This window comes from Lissotriton helveticus, chromosome 1_1 (assembly GCF_964261635.1).
Source record: "Lissotriton helveticus chromosome 1_1, aLisHel1.1, whole genome shotgun sequence".
NCBI classification, from domain to species: domain Eukaryota; kingdom Metazoa; phylum Chordata; class Amphibia; order Caudata; family Salamandridae; genus Lissotriton; species Lissotriton helveticus.
This window is the reverse complement of record NC_136057.1, coordinates 1,371,240,020-1,371,252,820: the sequence shown is the minus strand read 5'-3', so window position 1 is coordinate 1,371,252,820 and position 12,801 is coordinate 1,371,240,020. Positions and strand designations below refer to the sequence as shown.

The following is a 12,801-nucleotide window of genomic DNA, read 5'->3' as shown; positions in this document are numbered from 1 at the left end:
TTAACAGTCTCTCAGTTTGATTTCTGTTGTTTAAGGTCTCTGGGTTTTCAACACAGTAAGGGTCTTCTTAGCGTCACACCACCACGGTTGTGATAATCTCTAACACCTAAGCACCGTGATTGTAAGATAGTAACTCACGTGTCTACTTCATTGTCAACACTGGTTTCACTTTCTCTGCACTTGTGGCTTCGATCTTGGGAACAATAGATTCTGTTGGTTCTTTCCATGTTTTGACCGGTCTCAGCTTTCTGATCCACAATTAGTCTAGTCTGTTCTCAGCCTCTCCATTTGAGAGTGTTTGCTGTTATATTATAGCTCTCTCAGTTATACAAGCATCATTATTTTTCTCCTACAGGTTGGCCCCTGAAGAAGGGACATTTCTGTCCCGAAATGCATCGGGCCGTTACAAGACATTTTTGCTGACACTTGTTTGTACATATATATGTATATATGTGAATGATCACAACATCACATCGGAATGACATTATGTGATTGTTGAATGTATAGTTGTCAAGTTGGTTATGTACCAAAGTATTTGTGTTTTGTTCATTAATAATTACCTGTAAAGATGTACATTTACAAGCATACTTTTGTCTATGCTTTTTGTTCTTGATTCATTACGCTCAATGTTTTGCACCCTCTACAGAGGATGACGCATGTCAACCGGTGGCATCACCCACTTTTTAAGTTAAACGCACGTCAAGGATGAGGCCCCTCTACGATATGGTATTTTGAAATTTGGCATCGCTTCTGGGAGAGAGTCAGTGATGGTTAATTTGTGAGGTGTATATCTGTATGAGACGGTTTCTGTGCAAAGGTACTCGCAGTGTGGGCATAGTCATAGTGGTTTTTGTGACGGGGTTTGTTTGGTATGGAGGACGAGTGACAAGTAGTGCCTGTGATGGGGAAGTTGTTGTTTGCGGGAGGAAATGTCTAAGTGAGGCACCCCTTTAGGGTTGTCTCCAAGGTAGTTGGTTGTAGGGGATTGTCCTTTATACAGGCCAGTATGAGTAATTAAACCAGAAAAAATGCTTTACTATTTTGATTTTTGATTGTGACCTTTATGATAGAGCGCACATCTCTTTTGTAAGTGACTTGTTTTGGGAAAATCCTAACGTACTTTATAGGGTCTTTTTGCACTATAAAAATAAAAGTTGACATTGATTTATCACAGAAGTAAAAACGCTCTACAAGAAGGTTAAACCGCGTATTTATCATATATATATATTTTTATTTTTTTTAACAAGATTTATGGTTTTAGCCTTAATGTAGCTCCTTGAAGGGTGTTTTTTTTTAAAACCACGCTTTGATGATAATGTTTTAAATTCATGCAGTTTATACCGATTAAAGAAAGAAGATGCTTCTTTGTAAAATTGTATACTCATGGCATTCTTAAATAGTAAGCGTGCTGTAGTCACTCATGCTCTCCCTTTAATGAAAACAGCTGCCCTTCCCTCAAAAATCCTTTGAATAATTATTTTTTTGACCACAGAGCTTGGCCCAGATGCTGGTATCTTACTTGACTTTCGGTGCCACACGATTCAATCTGCCTGCAGTCTCTGCTGTAATGGAATATGTATTTTGTACCCACATGCTTGTGATTTTATTTGTATTACTTGTAGAGTACACCCTTAATGTGCCCATTACCATATTCGTACAGTAGCTGGCCTTTCGTTCAGGAGTACGTTAATTTGTGTACACTATTTAGAAGCATAAAATGAGTTGAGATTTTCATTTTTTCTGAAGAGACTTGTCTTTTTTTCACTTCACTTGTAATGCGCGAGTAAATGTGAAGGGGTTGTCGGCGATGATCCCAAGCTTTTTTCCTTTTATTGGAAGCCTATCTCCAAAATGTAGTTTGATTTCTCTCAACAACTTGATAAAAATAACTAAACGTTACTTGCTGATCGGCTCTACACATTGCTTTTCTCTGAAGATTTTGTTTTCAAATGCAACGCATGATTTAAGAGGAGCTGATAATTCACCTGTGTATGTGTGGGGGGGCTGTGTGTGTGTGTGTGTGTGTGGCATTTACGCGAGATTAAGCTATTGGCATTGTAAATGACAATGCCATTTATTTATCTGTTTTCAAAACCAATACATAAGTGAAAATGTTGTAATTTACAATGCCAATAGCTCTAAATTTTGCAAAGGCGAGACCGTTGCATTGTAAATGCTTGTTTATATTAAGGGGGGCAGCATGACCAACACCAAGAGTTTTAGCTATTTACGTCTGCAATTTTTTAATGACACCTGGAGTGCCCAAAAAAGAGCAAGTAGCAATAATAAGATGAGAACTACTCGATAGGCGCTGCAATGTATATCCTTATGATGTTGTTTTAATTTATTAAAATAAGATAAATACTTCCCCTTAGTGTTTTCTTTCCAGTACTGGTGAAGTTTTATGGTTTAATTGACTGGCAAAATGCAGTGGATATTGACTTGGAAAGAGTGGTTTTTTTTTTGTTTTTTTAAACAGCACAAGTTAAACCTCTGCTATTGTGGCACTCAATTTGGACCAAAACTATAACTGAGTTTACTAAAGCAATTCTGAGAGATTTTTTAACCCGGGCTCATGTGTTTTAAATTCCATGGCTTGCACATATTAGAGATATGTGAAGGGGAATATATGATATAGATTGTGACTTTCGGAAGACTCCTGATAACATTGCTCGGTTCTCAAAAAGGGATTTGAAGGAGCACATTAACTGCACGAGAGGGCACAAATTAAACGTGAGAGATTCTAATAAAGTTAGTATTGTGAGCTACATGTCCATTTACTAGCAAACGGAGATACAATCATATTTACTCACTGACACTAACACCTACCATGGGTACACTTTAACACGTTTTTGCCTAGGTATTGTTTGCCACCATGTTACATTGCCGGAAATGGGGTGTTGAGTGTTCACACGGACAATTCAAGCTGTCTGTGTGATAAGAGATAATCTCTGTCGACAATGCACTTGGCTTTTTTTGTGTGCAAATTTTAACCTGCATATAGGAAACTATTTATTAAACTATTATTTATAAGGAAGAAGCTGTTTGACTACGGAAAGCCTTTGAATTTAGATTCAAAGTCCAGATTCAAAGATGCCCTAGTATGTACTTTTGTGCTACATACATTATACATGTATTACGTGAAAGAAAATGCTTAAGAAATGTAGAGCCTTGATGAAAATTGTTCTTAATTACTTTCTTTTTTAGCTTATGAAATACTGCAACAGTTAGATGAGTTGTTAACCGGACATATATTATGCTTTTAAGTATGTATTTATGATTTCTTGGTTACTGTTCTTTTATGATTTATCAAGCTTATAATCCTAATAAAGATCAAACTCAATTGAATACTCACGTCAGTTCTGTATGCACCATAAGCATCATTTACCCAAACTAGTAAATACTCAAATCTCACTTGCACAGCTGTCGTGATAATGAGCGGAATGTGATTCACAGGACCGGAGCATTAAGACTAGCTTCCTAAATTTGTAATTTTCTTATTGGTTAATTTCTTACGGTTGGTCGAGATTTCCTTTGCAGAGAATCAGCACACCCATCTCTGACCTCTGGTCCCAGGCTGGCTATAACATGAGCTTTCCTGCTGTTTGATCTTCTGTCATTCCTGTACAGAGGACTAATCATCCCTTTTGGTGACTTATTTTCGGCTCAAAGCCTCGCAAGAAACTGTACCTATTCACTTTCCAGTTTGTAAAGCAAAGACTCCATGATCATCTACCCCTCACTCTGCTTCAATCCACTCTAGGCATAAATATAGTGACCCGATCGTAGGGACAAGGAGAATGTATTACACTTGTCATTGAGCATTACATCACATTTCATACAAAGGCCAAAGTCATAAAGCACACCCTTTCAAACAAACACAAGCATAAATCACACTACTTTAGACACCACGACACGTTTAGGTGCAGTGACAAATGTGAGGATAGAAGCATAACTTTGGTCAATCATGTCCCCAAAATGTTTACAACACTGTCACTAAGTAATTGAACAACAAAGTACCCCCTACGGTGTACTGAACTTTATGCAAGCAAATGCACTTCACCCCAGGTATGAAGGGTTATATGAATATACTATAAGACAATATTCACCTCATATGAATTAAATTTACCCTTCCTGAAATGAGTAAAGGGGGTGTGATGGAGGTGAACCCTGCCACCATTTTCACACAGTTCAGTGGGAATCTGTGACAATGAAGTCAGAACATCCAACTCTTGCTAAAGACCAATTGAATGAAATTGGGGGGGGATAAACAGCAGACTAAGCATAGGTAACCAATCCTGAAACATACTATTCAAGATGTACAACATACCTGGTGGCAAGTGATAAGCAGCGCTGTCCATACGAAGAATCCAGAAACAGCCTGTGTGGTGGTGCTCATCAGGAACATAGGCTGCTCCAAAGCCAGTGGTCCAAGGGGCACAGGGACAAAATCGGGGCCAGCAGCAGTTGGTGCCCCTTCGTCAGGAGCCATCATCCCAGTGGACATTGCAGCCCCGTTGCTGGAGTCCCCCAGGGTGGCAATAGCAAGGAGGTCAGGCATCGGTCCAATGATCTAAGAAGAGAAGACCGAGTGGTGATATATGCTAAACACATTGCTGGATATCATTAAAAGGTGTCCACTATGCCATTAAGAGGGCATTATCTTTCTCTACTTCAAGGTCTACCTGCTGATAACATACCATCCATCCATTCTTGGACATACCTAAGGCTGGGAAGTGCAACATCAGTTGACAAAAGATTGATCTACTGCTTTCCCAAAGTCAGCTTGCGTACATTCTGTAGCTATAAAGCTCTTTGAGTTCCCTTTTGCACTGTATCAATTGACCAGTATGTACGCCAGCAGACTCAAAGACACAGCTCTCTAACAACAGCCCTGCATTGCAAACAAAGCAAATCTAAAAACAAAACAAAAACTCATCATCTCTCACAAAAACAGAAAATGCACAAAATGAAAACACAGGGAATGAGGAAGAGAGAAAGAGACCTGCGCCATCTCCAAGCAGCGCACCGCACCGCAGATCCCTCGATGGATTATCCGCTCTTCAATAATGAGCAACAGTGTGCACACAGGAGAACCACTGGGCACTGACGTGGCATTGCTACCCATGAGACCTAAAGTGTCATCTTGCATCACTCCCCGGAGCACAACGTACCACAATGTAGATGTACTTATGTGTTTTGTTAAGCATGTCTATCATACACGAAATACACAGAAAGATTAAGCACTTATAAAGTTAGACCGCCCATAAGGGAGCATCACTGGGTGGTAACAGACAGTCATGAATATTAGTACAAAGACTTACAATCGAAAGAGGCTAAATAATCATTTCTAGTTAACACCTGATAGCTTTTGTCAGAGAGGGCTCACTACTTCACAAAAGAAATAGGGATTGTAGATTTTACATTAAGAAGGGCTCAGGGTGGGAGTAACAAAGATCTATGATGGGTGTGTTCAAAATATGTAACTAAGACAAGAAATACACCCTAACAGAAAGATGGCATGGGGGTTTAAAAATAGTGGCCAATAAAGGTTGGGGATCAGACTGGACGTTGATGGTTTAGCATGATGATCAGTGTCAGAGAGGCACACTGGGTCATACGTGAATTTTAAATTCAACATCTGCCACTTGTGGAAAGACCCACATTGAACAGCAAGGTGGACTACTCAGCGCCTGGAGTGGCAGGGAAGCTTTGCTGGGTATGGAATGTTTTAAATGGGGGGGGGCGTTTCTATGGGGTTGAAATGAGTAAAAGGTTCAGACAAGGAAGAAGGTGGATGCTTATACGGGACTAGATCATTTATAACTGTGTTGCATTAGCGGAAGGTGAAACTGGAAGTATTTGGGTGAAGTGGCCATGACAGCCAAGAGACATTTCAACTGTGGAAGTAAACCCCGATACTAGACCACCTAAATGAAGTTTCAGAGGACTGTAACAGACATATTTAAAGGAGTATGCAACAAATCAAGACAAGAAAAAATAGCCCTGACAGATTATGTTCCAAATGAAGATGTCGATCACAGTATGGGAGTGACCTCTGAACCTGGGGTTAGAGAAGGGAAGAGGGTTTTGAAGATCTTGAATGCAGTGGTATTTTTTTTTTCTTTTTGCAGCATATGGGTTAAGGACAAATTTGAGGATGAATTAGGTAACAAAACAGACAATTATAATGTTGGACACTTTGCTTGTGGTAGACTAATGAAGCAATTAGAGACCAGTTCAAAAATGGCCAAAAGGAGACAGGCTAAGATCCGAGTGAGACACCCTTTTCAAAACGACCAGGAAGTTGTTGATGAATTATTTTCTTAGGTTAGTACTGAACAGTAAGCATGTGCGCAATAATTCAGTCCAGAAGAAACTGTGCCGGCCATATTATAGCAATACATTTTTCAAAAACTTGTTATAGAATAAGTGTTGCACATATTTCCTTATATAACAGAAAGGCTGCTTAGGGTACTTAGAACATGTTCAGGAACCCGTGGTATTTTTAATGCACATCACCTGAAAACGTAATGACTAAACAAATAACGACAGAAAATAGCAAGTTAATAGAAAGTTAACAAAAAGCACAAGCAAACTTAAGTATTGGCCAACAATGTCTGGTGAAACACATGTTATAACATTGTACACACGTAATCAAGCACAACTGAGTCAATCTGAGGCAAGACTGAAGTGGTCTGGACCACTGCCCCATGCTAAATGCTGCCCTGGGCAGCAACAGAATGTGAATGACAACTGATCGGACAAATAGACGAAGAGGGCTAACCCAAAATGCATCTATGTATATATGCATGTACTTTCTTATATATTTTTTAATTACATGAGGCTAACGAGACTTCCAAGGTGGTCTCTAAGTCAGACCTAATCAGTCTTGAATATTTATCCAGTCTAGAGAAAGAGCATCTTAATTTCCGAGTACTGCCATGTAACACCCAAAATAAAGCTCTCTGGTCTGTTCAGAAAAGAAAACAAGCATTTACAATGCAATGGTCTCGGCATCATTAAAGGTAGAGCTATTGGCATTGCTCATGACATTTCTTTTTTTTTTCTTTAAATCATAAATAAATGGCATTGTCATTTACATTGCCAATACACCGCACTCTGCACTCAACAGCACACAGCACTCAACAGCACACACCACTCTGCACTCAACAGCACACACCACTCTGCACTCCCCACTCTGCACTCCCCACTCTGCACTCCCCACTCTGCACTCCCCACTCTGCACTCCCCACTCTGCACTCACTACTCTGCACTCACTACTCTGCACTCACTACTCCCTACTCTGCACTCACTACTCTGCACTCCCTACTCTGCACTCCCTACTCACTACTCTGCACTCACTACTCTGCACTCACTACTCTGCACTCACTACTCTGCACTCACTACTCACTACTCTGCACTCACTACTCACTACTCTGCACTCACTACTCACTACTCTGCACTCACTACTCACTACTCTGCACTCACTGCTCTGCACTCACTGCTCTGCACTCCCCACTCTGCACTCCCCACTCCCTACTCTGCACTCACTACTCTGCACTCACTACTCTGCACTCACTGCTCTGCACTCATTGCTCTGCACTCACTGCTCTGCACTCACTGCTCTGCACTCACTGCTCTGCACTCACTGCTCTGCACTCACTGCTCTGCACTCACTACTCTGCACTCACTACTCTGCACTCACTACTCTGCACTCACTACTCTGCACTCACTACTCACTACTCACTGCTCTGCACTCACTACTCACTGCTCTGCACTCACTACTCTGCACTCACTGCTCTGCACTCACTGCTCTGCACTCACTACTCACTACTCTGCACTCACTACTCACTACTCTGCACTCACTACTCACTACTCTGCACTTACTACTCACTACTCTGCACTTACTACTCACTACTCTGCACTCACTACTCACTACTCTGCACTCACTACTCTGCACTCACTACTCTGCACTCACTACTCTGCACTCACTACTCACTACTCTGCACTCACTACTCACTACTCTGCACTCACTACTCACTACTCTGCACTCACTACTCACTACTCTGCACTCACGACTCTGCACTCACTACTCTGCACTCACTACTATGCACTCACTACTCTGCACTCACTACTCACGACTCTGCACTCACGACTCTGCACTCACTACTCTGCACTCACTACTCTGCACTCACTACTCACTACTCTGCACTCTCTACTCTGCACTCACTACTCTGCACTCACTACTCTGCACTCACTACTCACGACTCTGCACTCACGACTCTGCACTCACTACTCTGCATTCACTACTCTGCACTCACTACTCACTACTCTGCACTCTCTACTCTGCACTCACTACTCTGCACTCACTACTCTGCACTCACTACTCTGCACTCACTACTCACTACTCACTACTCTGCACTCACTACTCTGCACTCACTACTCTGCACTCACTACTCTGCACTCACTACTCTGCACTCACTACTCACTACTCTGCACTCATTACTCACTACTCTGCACTCACTATTCTGCACTCACTACTCTGCACTCACTACTCACTACTCTGCACTTACTACTCACTACTCTGCACTCACTACTCTGCACTCACTACTCTGCACTCTGCACACTCTCTCTGCACACTCTCTCTGCACACTCTCTCTACACACTCTCTCTACACACTCACTACTCTGCACACTCACTACTCTGCACACTCACTACTCTGCACACTCACTACTCTGCACACTCACTCTGCACTCTGCACACTCACTCTGCACTCACACTCAGCACTCACACTCTGCACTCACACTCTGCACTCATGGAATCTTCCACCACACTTTCTAAAACTCTATAGTCCGAAGCATAATAGGCACAGGACCAAAAGCAGGGTAGACATTTGCTTAAAATAATCTTATTGTATTTATGAGAAGCAAAAGCGAGACTGTGAAATGTGCTGAATATCAGTTTGTTACGAATCAACAGAGTGGAGTTAGAGAACCAAGAAATAGTAATTTAGAATCCGGGTTAGAAGGAGTAGTAATCACAAGCTGAGCATCAACGGGCGCGAAACAGCGTGGTGGGCGCGCACGAGACGCAGCGTGGGCGTGCACATCAGCTAAAGATCGCCGGAGAAGACACCGAGTCTGCCTGCTGCCATGACTGACCCGCTGCGGAGGGAAAGAGCCCGGTGAGTGGGGGTAGAGGGGGGGCGGCAGAGAGGGAGTGGGCAGAGAGGGAGGGAGGGTGTGTGTGTGTGTGTGTGTGCGTGCGCGTGCGTCTGTCTGTCTAGGTGTGTCTTTCCGTGGCTGCCTGCCTGCCTGGGTGTGTGCGCGTCCACAGACCCTGGTCGGCTCGTGCACCGCTCTGTACTCCCTTGCGAGCTTACTCGGTGACAATAGTTCTCGTTGCCGAGACCTAAAAAACTATACAGCACCCACTTCAAAAGAGAACCTCTGTGCAGGGAGAAAGAGAGCCACAGAAAACCACTTTATCTAGAGGTTTTCACTGCAGGGACAGACAAACCATGAAGGCGTGTATGTATGCATTGAAAGTGGTTGATGCAAGGTCATGTCCAATCATATTGCTACTATACATGCAGAGGAGGTAGCCAGGTTAAAGGCAGACCCACCCATTTAGCAGAGGGAGATATACATCCATACAGCATTTTTTTAAACAAAAAGCAGAGCATACATTTATACAGAAGAGATCCTATTTAGCCAGGTGTCCACAACAGGAAAACAGCCAACATAATAGCATACGTCAATCAGAAGTATAGAAGCTTTGCTAAAATAATGATTGTTCTCCCCCATTAAATATAGGAACTCTACTGAAAGGAGTTAGTACTCGGTCTCAATGAAAATTTCATAACATCCTGAAAAATGCATTTTCTGTCCTATTTAAAGCCTGGAGGTCTTACTGAAACGTGCTGTCATCATACTATGAAACAGCAGTGGTACTAAGAACTACTGTTTCTTTACATAAAGGTGAGGTACTGCTAAGAAATGTTAGCACTGCCCCATTAAAATTGCAGAAAATCTTCAGAGAAGCCCTGGATGGAGAAAAAGGAAAACGTGTCAGCAATGTGGCTAGAGTCCTATCCCCTCTGAAAGGGGCAGATACAAGTCTATTAAAAGAACTGGTATCCTGTTGCAAAGGGGATAGTTAACTACACCCTGCTATAATTCGAACTTGTAACTTGCTGGTCACACACAAATTTCAGAAGCAGAAACATTACGGAGGTATTTCTCAATAAGATGACGCAAAAGGTCTGATCTTGGCAAGCCTGCAAAGTTATTTTTTGCAAACATGGTGGAATCTATTCCTTGAGATTGTGGGACATGGGAATTCTATTGCTATGCGCAGGTGTGGTCTTGCTTTCACTTGGTCTCCTCATGTTTCATGGTGACAATGTCATGTATATTAGGTTATAATTAAGAATGCAGTCCTTTGCTGGATGTAATGAGTATTCATGCTTCGTGTGTGCTGAGCAACAATTAATAAACAATTTTTAAAACATTGGGGATAACCTACAAATGAAAAAAGCGGAGGTCGCGGAGGTCTAAGGTCTGTGTTTTAAAAAACAAAACAATGTTAAAAAAACAAGCATTTACAATGCAACGGTCTCAGCTTTGCAAAAGTTAGAGCTATTGGCATTTTAAATGACAAAATTCTTATTTATGTGTTGGTTTTGAAAACAGATAAATACATGGCATTTTCATTTACAATGCCAATAGCTTAATCTCTCGCAAATGCGAGACCTATTGCATTTGCACACACACACACACACACACACACACACGCACACACACAGAACCACACACACAGAGCCACACACACACACACACACACACCACACACACACACACCACACACACACACAGAGCCACACACACGCAGAGCCACACACACGCAGAGCCACACACACAGGGCCCACACACAGGGGCTCCCCGGGACGCGGCACAGCTGAGGCATCTGCTATGGGGTGGACCTGCATCCACCCAGTACAGTAATGTGGCGGCGGGACACGCCACTGAGCGGCACATCTGGGGCAGGCGGGACTTCACCACAAGCATATAGGTGAGCCCACTAGTAGTGCGCGCAAAGGGGGGGGTGTAGCACAGCGGGGAGAGCACTAGTAATATGCACGGCGGGGCATCCATCACTTGTGGGAATCACACCGAGGAGCGCACTAGTAATGCGCGTGTGAGTGATCTCTTGTGAGAAGCACATCTCGGGAGGGGCAAGTTCAAGAATGACAGCTGGGGTCGGGGTGGAGGGGCCGAGGCACAGCTGGGGATGGGTGGAGGTACTCCTGGGGGGAACACAGCTGGAGGGGGGCGGTGCTGGTGATACGCACAGCTGGATATGGGTGGAGGTACTCTATACACCGATGAACATAACATTAGAGAGTGGAGGTGGGCCAGAATCGCGCTGGGATTGATGACACAAGGACTCGTGCACGCACACAGAAGCTGACGAAACATTCACGCCATACTCATAGCATTATTGTACCCTGCATTGCCTCCCTCTATTTGTGAAACGGAAGTGCACCACATTGGGTCTTTTGGATCAACATGGGCATTATGTTTTAGATCTGTTTATTTATCTCTTTTTCTTGTATAGTGAGTTTCATTTAAGTTCACTTTCAAATTACAGTTTAGGTAAACGAGTGTCTGGCCCAGTGGGAAAAAAATTCATCTCAAGCTGGCGCTCTAAAAAAAACATGTAAACAACGCATCTTGAACATACGTGTCCTTACATTAAGTAGCACATTCATCCCGTTGTAATTCAGTGAGATGGCATGTGCTATCCTGTAGTTTCTGCAGAGTCATATTGTGCTTGGGAGCAGATCTATCTGCTGTTTATTTCTTGGAAACATGAAACAAGATATTTTATTTTTAATCAGAATGGCACAACAGAGTGAGCATTCGCCCTCCTTTCTTTATATATTTTACATACCCGCATTCCGAATTCTGTTTGAAAACTAGGTCTGGTTCTAGTTGGATTGGGGAAAAGAACATTTAATTTGAATTCTTCAGCTTCTGTAAGTGTGATTTGATGGCGGTGAAGCAAAGAAGCCCATTGTGCAAATGAGGCGCATAACGTGAATGTGCTCCTACAATGTAATCATTGAGACCGGAAGGGTTCATACTTTGTCTGAAGGGAGACAACGACGACTGGATATAGCAACATTGCAGAGCCGAGTTCATTTCAGATTCAGCTGCTTTGACGGCGGTTGTCATGAAATCTTCCTACTTTTTTTTTTTTTTAAAGATTTTATTAAAGAAAAAACAGTCATTAAATCAGTCACAATCAAGGCGGTACATTGAAATCGAGGTACAAATCAAGCAAAAAATAATCATCATACAGTTCTTCCTACGGGACCAGCTTGGGCCATGGCCAGCTCAGTTGTTGGAGAGTCACAAAGTACACCTCGATACTTGTTCCAGTGTCCCCATTTCTTGGGGCAGCCTCTTATTTTATACACTGTCTTTTCAGCAATCATGCAGTAGTCCATTTCAGCCACCCAGCCCGCCACTAACAGCGTTTCCTGGGAGCCCCAGCGCAGTGCGATGGATCGCTTAGCCAGAAGAAACCCCAACGCCGCCCACTGCAATTCCAATTCAATCAGGTCCGTGGCCCCCCCTATATTAAGAACACATTCTTTTGGCGTCGGTAGGAGTGGCTTACCCAGAGAACTGCACATTTTATTAATCACTCCTACCCAGAAGTGTTGCACTACCGGGCATTCCCATAAGATGTGATAGAAGGTGCCGGAAGGCCGCATCCCCGCAGACACAA

At 42.8% G+C, this 12,801-nt stretch overlaps 1 protein-coding gene across 4 annotated transcripts in view; it reads right to left on the bottom strand.

The window, feature by feature from the left end:
- The window catches only part of TMEM184B (transmembrane protein 184B), a 506,709-nt gene that overhangs the window by 330,838 nt on the left and 163,070 nt on the right, over positions 1-12,801 (bottom strand). For all 4 annotated transcript variants that reach the window (XM_078683706.1, XM_078683698.1, XM_078683697.1 and 1 more), the window contains exon 2: positions 4,331-4,573. In XM_078683706.1, coding sequence (XP_078539832.1) covers positions 4,331-4,561 — 231 coding nt within the window. In that variant the 5' untranslated portion in view covers positions 4,562-4,573. The remainder of the gene's footprint in view (positions 1-4,330; positions 4,574-12,801) is intronic.